We start from the raw sequence: 20483 nt of genomic DNA on the forward strand, positions 1-20483 counted from the left end.
ACATCGCGCCCGTTATTCCCGACTGGCTGGCTAGATCACAGGCGTTTAATTCTTTTCTCCTTTGAGCCGCGCCACACCGCACGGTGAGAAGATCACAAGACCGGTCGCTCTGACATGTCTGAATGAGAGCGTGTGACTCAGAAGCGTCATGCCACGCCCCACGCTGCTCTGCTCTGCCCAGCGCTCCCTCTCGTCTTCACTCCTCCATCTCTCTCTCCATTCTTCTCCACCTCCGCCTGCCGTCGTCCTGACGCCTTCCAGCTCACCAGCGCACGCCCACTGCCTTCGGCATCAAAGCTGACCGACGGGGTTTCCTCCGCAGGCTCCTGACCAGCCGTGTTCCACATGGGTACACTCCAGCTCAGAGCTAGATCAGGGACTATTTGTTCTCTTCCTCTCTTATGGTCCATCAGTCTCTCTCTCCCTCTCCAATCTCTTCTTTTCCCTTTCAGATCTCACTCGCTTTCTCAATTTCTCCCTCTCCCTTGTTCTCTCTCTCTCTCTCTCTCTCTTCCTTTCCCTCGATCTCTCTCTTTCTCTCCCTTTCTCTCTCACCCTGTCCTGTAAAGGTGCCAGTTGGCCCCGAGGGGAGACTGAGAAACATGCTGTGGCCTGACAGTATGCAGGCCCAGACACACACAGTATACAAAAGCAGATACACACCCACGTGCGCGCGCATGCACACACACACACACCAAATCTTAAAGCCAGAGATGTGACATGCACATAGTCACATTCGTTCGCTAGCTCTTAGAGAGAGAGAGAGAGAGAGAGAGAGAGAGAGAGAGAGAGAGAGAGAGAGAGAGAGAGAGAGAGAGAGCGCATGTTAAGGCATAAAACAGCAACCCTGTATAAGCCTTGTTAGCCTGCCTGACAATGGTCGTTTTCACAGCAGGGCCTCGGGAGGTCTGTTCATTGCATTGCACATTCTCTGAGGATCAAAGTCATGAGACAGACAGACAGACAGACAGACTGACAGACTGACAGACACACACACACACACACACACACACACTTCTAACAGAATCTGTCAGCAAGAACCAAACAGTTGTACTACACGCCATCATATCGGAAAGTGAAAAAAACACTCTCAAAGGGAATGTGAATGTGCACACACACACACACACACACAGTGCTCCACACTGACTGATTAGAGTTGAGCATGTACAGAGCCTGCTAATACATGGCCTTTAAGGAGAGCTGGCTTTTAACACACGATCACAAATCTCCCCCTATGGTCTGGGATGACAGGCAGAGGACTCCACTCTGACCCCTGTGCTTTGGAGCACTCGTCTGAGCACTTTTCCCTGCCCAGCCTGCAGGAACATAACGGCTTTATGAAACGAAAGAAAGAAAGAAAGACCAAAAAAAAACACTCTTTCGCAGAGTCTAGTATCCTCAGCAGGGGGGCAGATGTTTAAATATATCTGCTTGGTCCGAACATTTTTTCGTTCACGGTTTCTTACAAAAGAGATTACAAACTCACTGTGCCTCCTGTTCAGGTCGGGGCTTTGTTCATTTGATATGACGCATCTGTGTGGCGGTGGTGGAGTTGCTGTGGTGGAGCTGGGAGCTGGGAGCTGGGAGCTGGGAGTCCCCCCCCCTCCCGTCTGTGTCTGCCCTGTGGGACGTCCTCAGTGCTGGGCTTGAGACCTCATGAGCCCTCCACCCTTTCCACTTCTCTCTCTAGACCTTCCTCTCATCTCCTCCACCCTTTCTACTTCTCTCTCTAGACCTTCCTCTCATCTCCTCCACCCTTTCTACTTCTCTCTCTAGACCTTCCTCTCATCTCCTCCACCCTTTCTACTTCTCTCTCTAGACCTTCCTCTCATCTCCTCCACCCTTTCTACTTCTCTCTCTAGACCTTCCTCTCATCTCCTCCACCCTTTCTACTTCTCTCTCTCTGCCTCTCCCTAGTCCTTCCTCTCATCTCTTCATCTCTCTGCGGTTGACTAACTCACAGAGCGGCTGATCTCTGGGGAGACTACAGATAACATGCCCAATTACCACCTCAGACACAGCATACAGCCACACAGCCACACAGCCACACACACACACACACACACACACACACACACACACACACACACACAGACACACACACAGACACACACACGGGCCAAACAAGGCCAACAACCCTGTGCTTCCAAACAGGGCCAAATGAGCCCAAATTGTTGCCATACACAAGCCAGCACAACAGCGTGCTCCAAAGGTCAAACAAGGCTACGGATAATTGAATAACGCATTACATACATAAACAGGGTTACAAACATGGCAGGCAGAGACTCGCAAACACAACAACAAGCAGATCTACCAGCACAGGAACTAGAGTCCAACCAACCAAAAACAACACATAAGACTGTGCCATGGCTGCAGCTGAAAGATATCCAGAACAGGTGAAGGCCCTGTACAGTCAATCTCACACACACACACACACACGCACACACACACTCTTCTTTGGAGTCGCCTTTGCCCTGATGACCTTGCTGAGAGCAAACAGATGCAAAACCTCAGGCTCGGGCCCCACCCTCACACAACCCCATAGAGACTTGGGCTCCCAGCAGGGTCTATGCGTGTGTGTGTGTGTGTGTGGACTTTCACAACAAAAGAATCTCAAAATATTTTTTTTTAAAAAGTAGAAAAGAAAAAAGGGAACTTGTGATGAAATACAGACACTCAAATGTGAGCAGAGTTATTGCACACACACACACACACACACACACACACAAACACACTGCTGCCTTTTCTCCTCAGTGATGGCCGTCTGAGCCCTCCACTGATTTAAGTCATTTTCAATCTCCAGCTCTTTGTTCTCCCAACTGGCTGACAGTTCACAGAACAATGTCCTTTTGTGTGTGTGTGTGTGTGTGTGTGTGTGTGTGTGTGTGAGAAAGAGAGAGAGAGAGAGAGAGAGAGAGAGAGAGAGAGGGAGCATGTGTGCATTAATGTACAGAATAGGGAAAGAGAGATAGATAGAGAGAAAGTGCAAGAAGCAGAGAAAGAGAGAGATAAAGAGAGAGAGCTAGAGAGAGCGCAAGCGAGAGTGACAGTGTGGAGGAGCAGCCTAAAGCCTAAACACACAGAGTAATGTGTAATGTACTGTACGGGGAGGAAAGAGAGGAGGAGAGGAGGTAAACATGGCAGATTATCATCGCTGTCAAGGAAGAGCAGCAACAGCTGCACAACTTCAACAGTCTACTATCCTGTCCACCCAATCCAGCTCCCCATTCCATCTCAAGCCTGTCCACTCCCAATCTACCCCTCTCTCCATCATTCCAGAACTCTCTCTCTCTCTCTCTCTCTCTCGCTCCCCGAGAGAGCCCCTCACACTCCTCTCAAATCCCGCTGTTCCCACAGAGCGCCAAGCACTGTGCAGCCAGTCCTTATGTTCCAAAAACACAGGCACCTCAAACGGCTGAAAGAACACACACACACACACCCTACAGGTACTCACAGGCATGGATGAATGCACACTCACACACACCTAACATTCACTCAAAAGTACACACACAACCCTGAAACCATTGAATTCATTCACAAACCTCTCTCTCTCTCTCACCCACACCCACAGTGGAGAAGTTTAGCGCGCACACACACACACACACACACACACACACACACACACACCTCTCCCCCATGGTGCGTGACAAGCACAGACAGGATGCTCTCTCCGCCTACCGAACAGTCGCCTCCATCCACTAAAAATAGGCGAGACATTGTTCTGGTCGTGTGTGTGTGTGTGTGTGTGTGTGTGTGAACACACACTCCAAACAGCCGCCGGAGGCCATCCCCCTCATCTTCACACAAAGACGAGCACAGAAACTTCTAGAGTGGCTGGAAGCGCTGGTAGCAGAAGCGTTATTAACTACCCCCCCCCCCCCCCCCCCCCCAGCTTTGCTCCTACCCCGCCCATCTCATCCAAAATACCCTCGGGCCAATGGGAGCTTTTGTGTAACTCCGCTAGAGCTATCTAAGCACACTGTAGTGTGTGTAGGTGTGTGTGTGTAAGAGAGAAACAGGGAGACACTGGGTAGGACATCTAAGAGGACAGGTATGGACAGAGCACCATTTGGACCCGTCACACACATACACAGAGACACACAGACACGTCACATACGCACAGACACGCGCCTGGGGAGAACCACAGCAGGACAAAAACACACAGAGAGGACAGACGACACAGCAGGCAGATGAAGATGAGTGGAGTTAGAGTGGAGTTGGGGGGGGGGGGACAAAAGTGAGACAGGGAGGTAGAGAGCAGGGACGTTATCTCTAAAAGAATGACAATGATGGCTGCTAATCCTTGCTACAACCCACTGTACTAGGCCAACAGTACTGTAGCCTAGGCGCCCCCGACCGGCTACTGGCTGAGTGGCTGGGTAATGGGTTGTGGAACTTCCAAAACCACAATCTGGGACTAAATAAAGACCCGGTTAGGGCTGAAACGATTACGAGTAATTCGATTACAAAAAACGGCCGAGGCAACTTCTCTGCCTCAAGGCTTCGGTTAATCCCGATCACCTGCGTTATGTGGCCTGCTCAGCTCAGGGATTAAGAATAAATTGGTACGATTACTGAGAGCCAAGAAACCGTCCGTAACAGGCAGAGAATGTCCAACGTTTTGGAATCATTTCAAACTTAGAAAGACAAGGTGCAATGTGTCCACTGCAAAGCAGAACTGGCGTACCACAACAGCACGTCAACGATGACTCAACATCTGAGCCGCAGTGTTGTAGTCCAGTCACTAAATCTCGAGTCCGAGTCCAGTCTCAAGTAATTTTTTTAAAATCCCAGTCAAGTCCGAATTGAGTCCGAATTGATCCCAAGTCGAGTCCCTACTGGTCTCGAGTCGAGTCCAACACACACACAAAAAAAAACAGCAACTTTGAACAGAAAATTAAATTATTATTTACAATTTATAGAAAATTAAAGCTTAATGGCATAGACCACATTCCACCTGTGAGCTAAACTATTACACTTCTCTAATGTCATTACATTGGTGGTAGATGTTCATTTCTATGATTTTGTGATCACTACACAAATCACAGTTGCAGACAACATAAGCTAACTGGAAAGTCAGCTAGAAGGGGAGTTCTCCAGATGTAAATGGCAAATGCTAATAGGTTGCATCAAATGTCAACCCAACAGTAGGCCTTAATTTCAGGGACATGGTAGGAGAGATACAAGACAGCAGATCAACTTAACGTTAGCCTACTTTTATTACTTGATACCAAACCTGGAAAGGAACGAACAGGTTTACCCACTGCTGTTCCCGAAGTTCACTATCGTGGAAAGTTTTTCTTTTATTTTAGGCTATTACTGATCTCTCTCTCTTTCTCTCTCTCTCAGCTGCATTGTACTGCATAGTAGCCTACTGTACTTTACTGCAGAAATGCAGTATACTGCACTGTACAGTAGCACAGTAGAACTGCTGTTAATTTGTGTAAGGGAGGTTATTTGGTAGTATAGTAAATGCTGCAGATGCACAATTTAACAATTTAACGGTTTAACAATGTAACAATATATAAAACAGATATATTAATTTACTTTGAAGTGTCTAGGGCTAGTTTACAGCATGACATTTGTTGTGCATATCAATAAATTGCACTTAGTAACGCACATTTTTTTTTATCTGATTAATCAATGAAATAATCACTAGAATACTTGATTCCAAAAAGAAGCAGATAGCTGTAGCCCTAGACCCAGTGTCCTCCTGGAGAGGGGAAGAAATAGGACGTTGCACTAGCAGCTGAGCCAAGGGATACAGTCACAGCTCCTCCCTCACAGTTGCTGTCTGTGTGCTGTGAGTGGGAGCTGTGGATGGACAGATCGGACGAGTGTGGCGGAGCGGAGGGAGAGAAATGAGGTGAACGACTGAACAAGAGTTTGGACTGCATGGCGTCTGGGGTGCGGGTGGTCTGGCTCTGTCTGTGTGTACTCTCGCCTGTGGATGGCTGAGTGTAAGCCTCAAGCGCGCGCACACACACACACACACACACACACACACACACACACACACACACACACACACACACACACACACACACACACACACACACACACACACACACACACACACACACACACACACACACACACACACACACACACACACATTGATCACAGGAACCTGCTCCAGACACACATTGCAGCGAAGACAAATTCAGGGAAATTAAGGTGTGTCAAGGAACTGCTCAACAATTGAGTACACAACACACACACACACACACACACACACACACACACACACACACACACACACACACACACACACACACACACACACACACACACACACACACACACACACTTAGCATAGATCAACCAAAGCAGCTCTAACAGCTATTTAGGACACAGATTCCACAGGTCACTATTTTTTCCTGAATAAACACAGACAGATAAAAAGAGCATCAAGCCCTGCTGCTCAATGATCTGAAAGAATGGCCTGGACTAGAAAGACAATAAGCAGATTCAACTGTCGAGTGTCAATGACTCAGCACAGTACCCCAAGTCATCACGCATGAATGAATGCATTTCTAACACACCATTCAATTACAATCAAACTGTCCACCCAGTGAGATTGCCCAGTGAGAGTTAGTGTATGTGTGTAACATCATGGCCACATTGTGCACATGTGAGAGTGAGAGTGTGAGTGTGTAGACCCTTTTTGACATGCGTCTAGAATTGCCTCTGCGGGTGTCGGAATGACGCGCTGGACAGGCCTCTCATAGCTGGAATTCTGCACTGGGCCAGGATGGACTTCACAAGAGGGTGGCGGGGAGCACGAGAGTGACCCCCTGTAACCTCCCCCACCCACTCAGAGCTTTCCATCCCAGCATGCACTTCTCCTGAACCTCATCAATTCCTTCTTCAAGACTTGTATACCCCAACAGAAGTGAAGATGACTCAGATTAGAGCTGCCATAATTAATCAATTATCTGATTAGTCGACAATGACTAAATTAATCGTCCATTATTTTGGTTATCCAAAATCCAAACATTTGAAAATGTTTTCATTATTTAAGGAAAATACCTCAAAATCTTCTGATTGCAGCTTCTTAAACTTGAAGCTTTTCAGATTTTCTTACTCCTCTATTAGGAGGGGATCACACTGACCAGTGGTAAGCAGCAGGTTTTCCATTTTTTTGCTATGGTTCGGCAAAGGCTGGCACCCTGTTATATCCAGTGATTACCGCCTTACAGGCCCTATTCTAAATATCACTCACTGGCGTGTGGACAAAGCAAGCATTTGGGGACGTAATATTGGGCTTTATGTGGGAAACACTGGATGGCATTTCTTCACCATTTTATCCATCAAACAACTAATCGATTAATCGAGAAACTGATCCAGATTAGTTGACTATGAAACTAATCATAAGTTGCAGCTCTAGTTCAGACGATCTCTGAGATGTATGACATTCACCAACAACTGCCAAGGCATCAAGAACTGACATAAAGTGTATTAAGTTCAATTTCTAATGAAATATGATGGCTGTTGAATATTGTCTTGATATGAGCCCAACATCAGTGCAGAGAGTGGCAGTCACACAGACATAAGTGTATGCTGCAGCCACGATTTCCCTCAAGGCAAGGTGCTTGTAAGAGGGAGATGGTGTGAGAGAGAATGTATGTGTGTGTGTGTGTGTCCTCCACACTAGAGGTCTTTTACTGGGCGTGCCTCAGGAGGACCCCTGCTCAGTTATAGCCACGGCTATGGGTCATTTAAAATATACACACAAAATGTATTTTAACCTTTTGCGCACACAGTGATGAAGGCTAGCTGAGAAGGAGAAAGACAAAAGGGAGAGGAGAGGAGAAGAGAAGAAAAGAGAAGAGCTCAAGGTCAGGTGAACAGATTGGACGGTAATCTGCCTGATTCACCACGGGGGACTGCAGGAGGGAGCGGCTGCTCAACCACCAGCCACACACACACACACACACACACACACACACACACACACACACACACACACACACACACACACACACACACACACACACACACACACACACACACACACACACACACACACACACACACACACACACACACACACACACACACACACACACACACACACACACACACACACACACACACAATTATAGCAGTGCAGTTCAGGGGTTAGATGAAAGGTATAGATTACAGGACAATAAAAAGACATCAAAAAGAAGGAATATCAGGTAGAACGTCAGGGGGTTCTCTCAAACCTCTATTTGCCCCGGAAATCGTTAAAAGCCCTGATGTCATCGAGGATATCTCATTCATCTAATCGCAACCAGAGGAGGCAAGACCGAGGAGAGAGGAGGGAGGTGGAAGGCCCGATACACAAGGGAACAAGAGTATCCTATGCGGAAGCGTTTTCAGTCGGAATTGTGCGATCATTGGTCCGAACTGCCAAGGTAAAAGGTTCCCTCCCACGGCTGTCAACTTTCGGTTTCAAACAAGTTCGTAGGGATTTATATGCGTCAATAAACTAGTAGATAGACCAATAAGGTTCATCTAGCCTAAGAGGTAGTAATTGACGTCTCTTAAAAGTGATGCTTGAGTGAGCAGGACATCTCAGCTCCCATATCGATCTCTCCTTCATTCCTCCAGCCCCCTCGTTCCATCGTTCCTTCCTCGTTTCCTTCACACAATTAATTAGAGGGAGGGGCTAGGACCGGAGGGAGGAAGGAAGGAAGGAAGGAAGGAAGGAAGGAGAGACAAAAAGACAGATGAGGAAACCCCCAGGAGTACTCAATAGCTGTTTTCAGACATGTCCTCCGCACTATATGCGGAAGGATTTGACAAACGGATGTCCGCTCCTTCGGGTGATTCAGATATGATGCTTACATGCGGACATTATGTGTGAACGACACTGACGCACATGAACAGAATCTCCGCGTGGTTGAACAGGTTGAACGTGGTTGAACACGCACATGAACAAAATCTCTGCATGTTCTTCGCTTCGTTCAGACACGCGCTCATTTCCATAACGTCTGTCGGAAATACTAGGAGGGGAGTAGTGTAAGAGCCGGCTAAGTTCGGAGTTCCAAATGTCGGGATATGTTCAGATATATGGCCCAACCGCTTGATATCCGCAGAACATGCAGACTTACACCTAGGTCTGAAATCAACTAATGAAATGGAAAAAAAATAAAAAAAACATTCTTAAAAATAAAAAAAATCAACTCCCCAAAAACACAATCCTTTGGAACGAGTTTCTAAACCATTTAATGCCCCTCAACAACACGAGGAGAGACTGATTCATCTAACACCTATTTGTGTGGTGTTTTTTACGGGCAATAAAACCCCTTCACGCATCATCATTAACAGCCACACACATGCACACACACACACACACAAAGGTGAGGACAAACACACACTTTCTGCAGCCTCAGCTAAAAAGAGTGCAGCCCACTGGTGGACGTGACAAACCCAAGGCATGGAGCTGGAGAATCCCGCTGACCACAGAACAAAGAGGCCACTCCCCTCAGAAGATCAGAGCAGTATGTGTGTGTGTGTGTGTGTTTGGGGGGGGTTGTTGGGTTGGTGGGCGTCGCTGCTTTTAACGAAGGCGAAGCCCCCCCCCGGAAGATGGATTGATAGCTTGTCGATATATCTGCCTCGGGCCAGAACACAGTCTCTCTCTCTGTTAAAGGCGAAATCAGATGATTATTCACCACACACACTGACACTCACACCTTGTCTTACCACCCCATGCTGACACCATCTGTGGAAGTGAGAGGGAGGGAGGTAGACAGGCGAACAAGGAGAGAAGAGCAAGACGAGAGAGAGTCTCAAGGCTGCTCGTCATACCACTCCCAGTCTTCTGAAGTCCAGGCCAAAAAAACACAAACATACATCTCTCTAGTGTGCGCGCACACACACACACACACACACACACACACACACACACACACACACACACACACACACACACACACACACACACACACACACACACACACACACACACACACACACACACACACACACACACACACACACACACACACACACACACACACACACACACACACACACACACACACACACACACACACACACACACACACACACACACACACACACACACACACACACACGTCTACTTCTGTGTTGTGGTAAGAGTGGCGAAGTGTGTGTGTGCGCGTAGGTTTCTCAGCACTCAGGCAGCTGCAGCTCGCCAAGCCCAAGCTGTGGGCCCCGACGTGTCACTTCCTGTGCTCCACGTCACGTAGCTGCGTGGCTCGGTGGCCGTCCTGCGCCACTGCGGAGGACTTTCACTGAGGAAGTAGGAAGCCAGCGCTCCACATCACACGGAGACGTAAACAAACAAAACAATGAGGAGCTACACACAAACACACACGGCTTCAGCCTTAAGCACATGTGCAGTAACACACAGTGTAAGCGTTCACTGCTAAATTATTTATAATGCTTTGTCTGAGGACAAGAAAGACTCCACACCCACCCTCAAAAAGGACAACGATACATCAATAAACAATGTCTCTGGCATTCATAAATGTAACATTACGTGTGCATGTGTTTGTGGAGGAGAACTGGGACACTGTAAACAGCTTTCACTAGAAATGTCCTTTTGAGAGTGGGGGGTGGTGATCATTGATGTGGTTTTACCGTAACTGGAGTGCTTGTGATGAGTACTGTGGTTTAAAAATCAACAAGGGCATTTACTGAGGCCATAAACATAGACAGACTCTCTGGACTGATAGACAAAGACGTTTCCTTTAATTGTGGCAGATAGAGCAACAAAGATTTGGTGCACGAGAATTGAAAAGCGGGACAATGAAAAAATGCAGCGCGAAAAGAAAAGCAGAACAGCGCTGCAGGGGTAAGAGGAGAACAGCACACTGGTGTGGGTTCTACTTCAGGGGAGAGAGGAGAACAGCACACTGGTGTGGGTTCTACTTCAGGGGAGAGAGGAGAACAGCACACTGGTGTGGGTTCTACATCAACTCTGGCTGCTGTACCCAATCATGACATGAACCATAACAGACATGTCCCAGGCCTGCACAACCTCCACCCCCCTAGAAAGCTGCCGTTGCTGGCATTACCCATCTCAGCCTGGCCCACACCCAGAGCAGTGGCCAACTCCACAGTGGCTCTGCCCTCCCGGTTTATCGAAGGACATGAAGGCCGTTGCCAAGTTGCAGTCATGGTAAAATCACAAATATGACTCGTCACTCACACTCACTCTCTCTCTCTCTCTTTCAGACACACACATGCTCTATCACACACACACTCCATCACACACACACACCTGTTATCTTCACTGATGTGAGACAGAACAAGCTGCACTATCAGTTCTCCAGCACCCACTTCAACAGTCGGTCTTCACTGCCAGCCACTTTACTGGAAAGTTCGCCCGTGCACGATTGACCTACCCCCTCTGTCAGGCTTGTCACGCCACCCTCTCTCCAAAGCGAATCAGCTGAACATTTCCTGCTGCCATGATCTTGCTGCTTATGAGAGCACGAGACACATAGGACATCAGGCAGTCAGCTCTGCCTGGTTTCATTTTGTATTACTCGGATTCCTTTAGTTAAAATAGAAACGCTGATTTAAAAGAGAATAAGAAGCCATCTCTTCTGATAACAACCATGCACCCAGTGCTGCAGCATCCAAATGAGAGAAATGTTTCCATCATAAATCAGTGGCTTGTTTTCTAGCATGGGCTGCCTGGCACTGCGTTGGATCCCACAGATAAGAGACTTGAAAGAGGATCACTGGCAAACCCGCCGCCTGGGAACTCTGCACAGAACATGCCAGGTCATCCCAGTAGCACTCCTGACCTGACTCAACTTATTTTCACTTCTTGTCCTCACTCCATAACCTGAAAGAAGGCATTACTTAAGATAATCACCCCACTACCTCCACCCTTCAACACAACACTGCTCCCCAGCCCCAGTCTGTTACACCATGTCTCCTGTTTGTTTTGTTTTGTCCTGTCTTGGTTTTCCTATGCACGTGTACAGACAATGGTCTTGTATGGTTGTGACGTGCTGTGTGTGTGTGACGAAGTGTAACAATGTTTGTAATGTTTGTACATGTTTATAGCATTTTGTATTTGTATTTTCTTTAATTATTATTATTCCTGTGAACGCTTTGGCAATGCATCATATGGTTTGTCGTGCCAATAAAGCATATTTGAATTTGAGAGAGAGAGAGAGAGAGAGAGAGAGAGAGAGAGAGAGAGAGAGAGATTCTATGACCAGCTCACTGCACATCAATAGATGTGAGGGTGAAAGGCATATGAATTTACCCCCCCCCCCCTCCCACACACCGACGCAGAAGACACCACTTCAAGGCACCACACCACTGCCAGTACCAACCCCAATGGCATAGTGAACCGCAATAGAGTGCGAGTGTGCACACTTTCATACACAAAGAACTCGTGTTGTATTTCAGAAAACCCCCAGTTATCTGAGCAGGGACAAACTCCCAGGACGGGGAGGCAAACTCGAGCCAAACTACAGCTGTGACACGCACACACACCCAAACATGCACGCACACACACACACACACACACACACACACACACACACACACACACACACACACACACACACACACACACACACACACACACACACACACACACACACACACACACACACACACACACACACACACACACACACACACACACACACACACACACACACACACACACACACACACACACACAGGGAGGGGAGCAGTGAAAAGAAAGCGGTGGTCACACACAGGGGAGTCCCATTTCACACAGATGTAATCTCCAACTAATCACATTTCCAGAGGCTACAGTGCTTCAGCGCAACAATAGGGGAGACGGATGGACCCACGACTCTCCCAGACAGAGAACTGACATTTTACTGGGAGAGAGACAATCAAACAGACAGACAGAGAGACAGACAGACAGACAGAGACAGAGATAAGTGGATGGTGTGATAGGGTAAAACAGAGAGCAACAGAGAGAGAGAAGAGGACTGGGCAGGGAGCAGGCCCAGTCTTTAACCTAATCAGACATCTCAGATAGCATCAAACAATGCTGACTGAGATCAGATCATTGACTGAAGATAGAGAGAATGCTGATGAATCACCGTTCAGACTTCTTTTAAAACGGCCAGCCCTCACATCGTCCACTTCAAAACAAAGTGAAACAGGTCTCCTGGGACCAACCAGTTAACCGCAGTCAATCTGAGCTCCTGCACTGTCCCTGACAGACTGCCCAGTGCATGAGGGGATTACCACCATGCCAGATGTTCACATTTGGTATTTGTAAACAAATCTGGACACATGCAAAAACAAAGCATGTCATTTCAGAGACATGAATTGTATATCTGATCATCAGTTCAGAATGAATAATCTAAGCAAGAACTTCATGAAAGAAAAAGCTCTCTCTTCAGATCAAAAGCAGCGACCAAACAAAACAAAAACAGACATCAAACATCAGTATACTAATAGCAGTGGTTTTGAGCTTTCTTTGGTAAATAAATTCTCAGCATGCCAGCGAAACGCATTTGACTTTCAGCGTTCCTGCCGCTTTGTCACAAACATGAATTAACTGTTAATAACAGGCATTCAGACTACACATGAGTATGAGGCAAGTTAAGGCAAAAAGTGGCGTGTTGCACTTTGCTAAATCATAAGCCTACACCTAGCATAACAATGGGGTACAAAAACAACTATCTTTTGTGAAAGGACATATTTTACATATGTCTTTATTTTACATATATTTTGAGTCAAAAACACATTCAGTCCTTATCTAGACAGATAAAAACAAATCTGAGCACATGCAGATGCTCATCACAGATACATCTCTTGTGAGTGCAACCTAATCTGAAACCACTTCAACAATTTGTATTTCCAGTAGCCTATCCATTCACTTGAGTGTACACCCAAGAAACCTGTGTAAATCAGGTCACCAGATCCACAGCAACCATGCCTGTTATAGATCTGAACTTCCAACCTATAGGTTAAAGCTCAAAAAGTATTGTCTTTCACAAATAAGACCATTCCCTACCCCATATACAAAAAAAGAATACTCTCATGAATCATGATACTTTGGTACATGAGGCGAGAAGGAACACTTTTGAGGAGAAGTTTGAGTCATTACAGGCTATAAATGTTTGTCATAAACCCCACACCCTAATGTTACATACAGTCGCTACAAAGTTAAAAGAAAATTGCTCATGTTACTAGCCTACATGTAACAAACCAAGACGCAAGCAACTGCCTGGAACACGTAAGAACCATCCTTAGCTTTACAATTGATACATTCTCTTGAGAATGCTTGAGAAACTAACGTTACATTCAAGCTCAAGCAGGATAGGAGGCATTAACGTTGGCCATGTAATGAGATTGGATGGTGGACACGTTTTGAGCCTCGCCATTCAGTGGTATTGACAATGTTCCAAGTCGTGTCACTCTGCGCTACCAGATTACATGTAATTTAGGATCACTGATTTGCAACATTCACATGCAAGACTAAACGTTACATTGTCACCAAAAGTTGACGTAAACAACTTCCAACAACCAATAACTCAATGGTATTACTTTTATACCACAAAAAGTTACATACTGCACATGGAACTTTGAAACTCGTTTGGTCAACGTTAGTTAAACTGGCTGTTTATTTTCTCATTGTGAGCACGTACGGCCTCGTTCGCTAGTAGATACTAGTCCAGCTAGAATAGCCAGACTTTACAAAAGAGCCTGAAAGCTAACTACTGCTGATAACGTTGACGATAGCTTTTGCATCCTGTTGGACGGTTAAGTAATGTTATTCTTTGATGAAGGCGTAGCAAAACAGGTTTGATATGCTGCAAGGGTTAACGGTCGTTAGACAATTTTGCAACGGCTAAATGGAAAATCGGCTATGAGTCCCATAACAAATAATCTTTCTCCGTTTAGTTCTAACTTCAGTGATGAGGCTTGGCTCGTGTGGACCCCAACGTACTGTCCGTGACACTCCCCGGATCTGGGCGGGATGTTCAGGGGTAGCAGCAGTCCTACTCTAAACACATCCACAGCCCATAATCCAGAACAATGTAAGAAGCAATTTAATTAAACGATGGCAAACAGTCAACTGTGGCCATGCATAAGAAGGACAGCCGAGACAAAGACTTAAACGGAAAAGTGATACAACTGGATTAATACGGCTCAGCTAGCATGCAAAGTTGTACCAACGTTAGCTAGTGTAACGTTATTCGATGCCGAGTTGTCCGAACGTAACAATCACCATCACAGTATAACGTTAGCTGCTACTCTTCACCACACTAGCGTTACAATTAAATCAGCTGCTAACAGTTTATGACCCAACGGTAATTATCTCAAACAAGGCTCAATATAAACATATAGGGGCTAACAGTGACGTTAGCTAATCTCCAACTAAGAACATGACTAATGTTAGCCAGCTCAAGGCTACTAAGCTAACGTTAGCATTCCCAACTGTGTGCTGTTTGAAAAACCTGCAGCAGCATCCAAGCCTGCTGCCTACGTTAATGTCAAACAAGACAAATCAAAACAACTGATTTGAACGAACCTCTGGGGTTTCTTTCAGTTGTTCCCTTTTCGATATTATGCGCGTCGTTTGATGCAATCCACACTCAGAGGACAGCAAACGTTTTGCTCCAAGAAGAGCATTCCGTTCAGCAACAGCCGTGCGGTGTTTTCAATGAGAGTTGAGCGGGTACAAGGAGGGGAGGAGCCTGGACCGTATCCCACCCTCGCTGTGGAAGCCTGTGCATCTCAAAGGTAATTGTTTGCTCGTCAACCGCGTGCACTGATACTGCGCTCCAACTTCAGAACAAGGGCATGATAGATGTCTGGACATGGTTGAATGCCAACAAATATGTTAACTACACCTTGTTTCACATTAACTGAAATCATTACATACAAATGTGAGATTAATGATCCAAGCGAATTGAACTTGGATTTTCTCTGCTATGGCATAAAGGCACGTATATTAAAGGATATTAAAACCTGCATCATCCGCCTCTTTCATATACTGAAAGTAGGACAGATGAAAGTAGGTCTACGTGGATACTTCGTGCATTTGCCCAAGGCCAGGATCCACTAGTGTTGATGAAACCCGTTTGTAAGCTGGTCGTGATCATGAAATACAATGTGTAAATATGGTATACATGGAATACAAATCGTAAAGGTTACTTTGTATCTTCGAGTGTCTCTAGATTATTTGCCAAGGTACTGGTAGGGAATATGCTTCAGCACGAGCACACCAGTAGACCAAAGACAAATAGTGACCTGTGGCTCCCTCTCGTGGCCATCCATGTAAAGTATCCAAAGTAAACTGTCCATATTACAGGTGTTCAAAATAGAGTATGTTGATGGATTAACATAGAGTATGTTAATTGTGGATCAAATCACATATTACATTTTTAGAAGGAAAGCCCAGTTAATCGTTTCATAATCATATGCAAACATAGTTTATCAAAAATACATATTAAAAACAAAATCTAAGAAATTGAATATCACAAGCATGACTGTCCATTTTAATGAATATTTTTCAGTGATTGAGAGAAAACTTTACTTGAAAATAAAAACACAGTTTTCCTGCATTGCATAGCACTGGTTGGAATGGCAATCAAGATAAAGTTTATGGCACCACTTTTTCTTCCAAAACAACAGTCTGTACAGCTCTGTCCCCACTGACAATTACAGTTATTTCACTGCCCTACAGATTCCACAAAGAATAAACACTGTTTTCACTAAAACAGCTGCTCGGCCACTTGAGGTAAAGTTTCATACTTCCTTCATTCTCCAAATTTCAACTGTCGCTCTTTCTGCTGTCCATGAAGTTCCTTTGCCCTATTTTTCAGGTCTTCTGCTTTTTGGTCATCTTTGGGTGTCCCATCCCCAAGTTTGTACATGCGGCTGGCATTTGAGCATCCCCAAACATGTCCTAGCTCACATGCACGCATGGAGTACTGCAGTGCCAGTGGCATATTCTTCTCTAACCCTGGGGAGCCCTGAATGTAGAGTGCACTCAGGTTGAAGCAGCTGGGAGCAAAGCCCCCAGTACAGGCCTTCTCGTAGTACTCCCGGGCTATCCCTGCATCTGGGCCACCCTCCATGGACCGCCCATCATGGGCCAGCAGTCCCACATTATGGCAGGCGTCTACTGACTTCTTCCCACCAGCTTTGCAGGAGCGCAGGAAACATGAGTAGGCCGTCTTGAGGCACTGAGTCAATCCACCTGGTATGAGAAAAATGTCAATTAAATTATGCAGGTGACGATTGAAATATACCTGACCTGGCCTTCAGGAGAAAGAGAGTATGGTTTTAAAGTAGATACAAAGCTCTTCAAGCCATAAATACAGCCCCACTCTGTAGCTTAACACGTTAACGCTGTTAGAAGTAAACAAACGAGTCAGAATAATGTTTTATGATCGTATGTTATAGTATTAGTTACAGCTATACTAAGTGCTACATTCACCCACAAACAAAGCCCTGTTTTGTATAAAGTACGCAATAACTCACGTCAAACGTTACCTTTGCCAGCAACGTAATAAGACCCAAGTTTGTAGCAGCTCTCCCCGTGTCCGTTTGTCTCGCAGTTATGCTTGAGAACCTGTGCAGTTGATTCGTAGTTTCTCTTGACTCCTTCCAGATAATCCGCAAGTCGCTGACAACCTTGTGTAAACATAAAATTATTTGTGGGGAAAACACGACAGGAAATGTCATACAAGGAAGATACTATCAACACTCAAAGAAAGTTGCTTCGATTGCTCAGTTCATTAGTTTTCCTAAATATCCTTTCAGCACCCCAATGTCAGGGACAGCGCATCTAGCAACCATGGATAGCAACGAATATTCACTTACCTTCAGGGTCCTTCTCGCGGTAACATTGATAGCTGAATTCAACTCCCAAATTATCCAGGAACTGCTTCACTTCTTGTTCGTCTTCAAAATTAATCAACCCAGCCATTTTTGCGACCAATCAAGGTGACAAGAAACTTAATCACTGTGGCAAAATCGCACGTGTTCACCCAATCCAGTGACCTTGGTGGCTAACGCAGACACTTTGCTAACGATAACATTCGCGGAAAAAGACCCAAATTATGGAACACTGGTCGCTGGTAATTAACTTGACAGCTGCTGTGAAATCCCAGTTTTCGATTTTTTAGGTCTATCTCAGACAGATCGTGATGGACAGACAGTTACAACATCCACCGAGTGTTTAGGTAACTTCTTTGGTAACTGCCGCTTAATAATTTTGCTCATCCTCTTCCGGGTGTCGCATTCTGATCCAACGAGCTTCCGTAGAGTTCCGTTCAGCTAGCAACGAGGTAGGCTCGTAGGCTGTTTCTCAAAGTCCATGATCCTCAAGGATCCTTCCTTGGTAGAATGGAATCCTGTCGAGCCAGATCATTCAGAGACGAAGCAGCATTTCCCTCCCAGCAGTCGGAAAACATACTATGAAACAGTCTGCGCCTTCATGCCGTTCGGAGGACCCGACTTTAAATCCCGACCTCCGGAAAGAGAGTGTCCATGAGATCAGCTCGGAAAACAAATACAGGAAATGCATAAACATGCATATAGCATAACCCTAAGATATTAAAACTGCTTTCTATGGTTTAGCAAGTAGTCTAGTTGCATCCCCCATAGGGCTACCCTAAAGTTTTATTGCAAAAATGTAATCTACTGTATAGGTCTAGTGGCTGGAATTCGAATTGGTTGCTAAAAGTTGCACTTTGGGAAATTTGCATAATTAGCATAGCCTAATAGGCTAAGATAATTAAGGCGAGACACTACAGGTGAATAGGGTAAAACAAAATTGTAGCTATCACCATAACTCTGTCTCAGTTGATTGCTTATTATGTTAAGATGAGAAAAAAAAATTTATTGCATGTTTTTTTCTATTTTAATGTTTAAATATGCAAATGAGACCATGCTAATAAACAAAATCAGATCGTGTGATAAAGCCAGGCTCAAAATTATTTTTCCAAGGGAAAACACGTATATTTGGGGGGCCTGAGTTGGTGAAAACCTTTAAAGGTAAACTATGCAGTATTGGCAATTTCCTTAGGCCTACTATTTTTTTCGTTTTTTGCTTATTTTTCGCTTGCTCTGTCATGACGAATGTCTGAGAAACTCCATCGCTACCTTTTTCTAGCCGGTGCCTGGCGTGTGTATTTGAATGCAGTAAAGCAATTCGTTACACTCTTATACTTCCTGACACTAAGGCCGCCGGCCCACAGTTGCAAGGGTGGTTTTTCCGCTCACAGGCGCTAGGGGGAAGCGAGACGGCCACCATTAAACCCGAAAAAGGTCATATAACCATTCCAATGACTGAAGCTGGTAAATGAAGGTAAATTAAGCTAAAAAACCTGCATAGTGTGCCTTTAAGAAACCTGGTCAGGAGGCAGTGTTGACCTATTATACCATTCAGGCCTTCATCGTGCCCATATGAAGAAAATGATTGATTTTATTGAAGTGGTTAGACTATAAAGCAGATGTTGCAGTGAAAAGCCCAACAAGCTCTGTGTATGAAATGCACTATATAAATAAAGGTGACTTTACTTGACTTGACTTACCCCAATAATGATTGAATGACTGAATAAAAAACCTAAGGACATTTATCCTTACAGTTCCAGTCTCAACATACCCCCTGAAGCCTAATACTCAGGACTCCCACTCCTCAGGGCCAGTTTGTGCCATTACAAAGTATGGCAGGCTGCCTGCCTGCATACACCTATGCTTAATTAAAGAGTTTGTTGGGCATTTCACTGCAATATCTGCCTTATACCTGCTTTATAGTCTAACTGCTTCAATAAAATCAATCCTTTTCTTCTTTTGGGCACGTTGAAGGCCGGAATAATAATAGGTCAACACTGCCTCCTGACCAGGTTCCTTAAAGGATTTCACCACATTTTAATGAAATAGGGTCTCATTTGCATATTTAAACATTAGAAAAAACATGCAATATTTTTTTTCTCATCTTAATCAACTAGCATACAGAGCAGAAGCAAAACCTTACAGCGAAAAGTTTCCTCACCAATCTTGAGATTGTTGTAGGAACAGGTAGGCTAAATCCTAGCCTTCTTCACGTGTGAGAGTTCAAAGTTGTCAACATTAGCCTACCCGAGACCATCTATTTTAGCCTACACAGTGACAATACATTTGAATTGAAACAGACGATGTTTACAATTAAGTAGCCTACCTTGTTAAGGATTGTGGGTGTTCCAAGCATGCGGACGATACACAGGGGCATCCTGGAAAATGCTGTGAAACTTTATTTGATGTTTGATTTGATGATAAATTGATATGTGTGATGTGTTTAAACTGAACGGATATCATTATGCATTAAAATGCAAAGAGAAAAAAACACTTTTTTTTTTAGTATTTAATGGCCGTAGGCTGTATCTTCTATCTTGGTCATCTTGCTCATATAGCCTAGGCCAGTGGTTTTCAAAGTGGGGGCCGCGAGGGGGTGCCAGGGGGGCCTCAGCAAGTTAGAAAAATAAAAGAGACAT

General features: G+C 45.3%; 2 protein-coding genes across 4 annotated transcripts in view; both read right to left on the bottom strand.

Annotated features, from left to right (window-relative positions):
* ralgps2 (Ral GEF with PH domain and SH3 binding motif 2) overlaps positions 1-15680 on the bottom strand; it is a 119491-nt gene extending 103811 nt beyond the window's left edge. For 2 of the 3 annotated variants that reach the window (XM_076277974.1, XM_076277972.1), the window contains exon 1: positions 15530-15680. The gene's annotated coding sequence lies outside the window, so the exon portion shown is untranslated. Of the gene's footprint in view, positions 1-1486; positions 1507-15529 lie in introns of those variants that run through there. The other variant, XM_076277973.1, reaches the window with a different exon arrangement.
* A 791-nt stretch (positions 15681-16471) lies between these two features.
* On the bottom strand, positions 16472-18257 carry coa7 (cytochrome c oxidase assembly factor 7). The gene is made up of 3 exons (XM_076276315.1): positions 17830-18257; positions 17500-17640; positions 16472-17203 (listed from the first exon to the last, which is right to left on the bottom strand). Exons 1-3 carry the CDS (start codon positions 17933-17935, stop codon positions 16761-16763), a joined length of 690 nt encoding a protein of 229 aa, XP_076132430.1. The 5' UTR covers positions 17936-18257; the 3' UTR covers positions 16472-16760.
* Positions 18258-20483: the final 2226 nt, after the last annotated feature.

The sequence above is a fragment of the Alosa pseudoharengus genome, unplaced genomic scaffold (genome assembly GCF_046254945.1).
Source record: "Alosa pseudoharengus isolate Yale_2024_CS ecotype anadromous, Long Island Sound unplaced genomic scaffold, YU_APseudo_1.1 YU_APseudo_1.1_scf_11, whole genome shotgun sequence".
Taxonomy (NCBI): Eukaryota; Metazoa; Chordata; class Actinopteri; order Clupeiformes; family Clupeidae; genus Alosa; species Alosa pseudoharengus.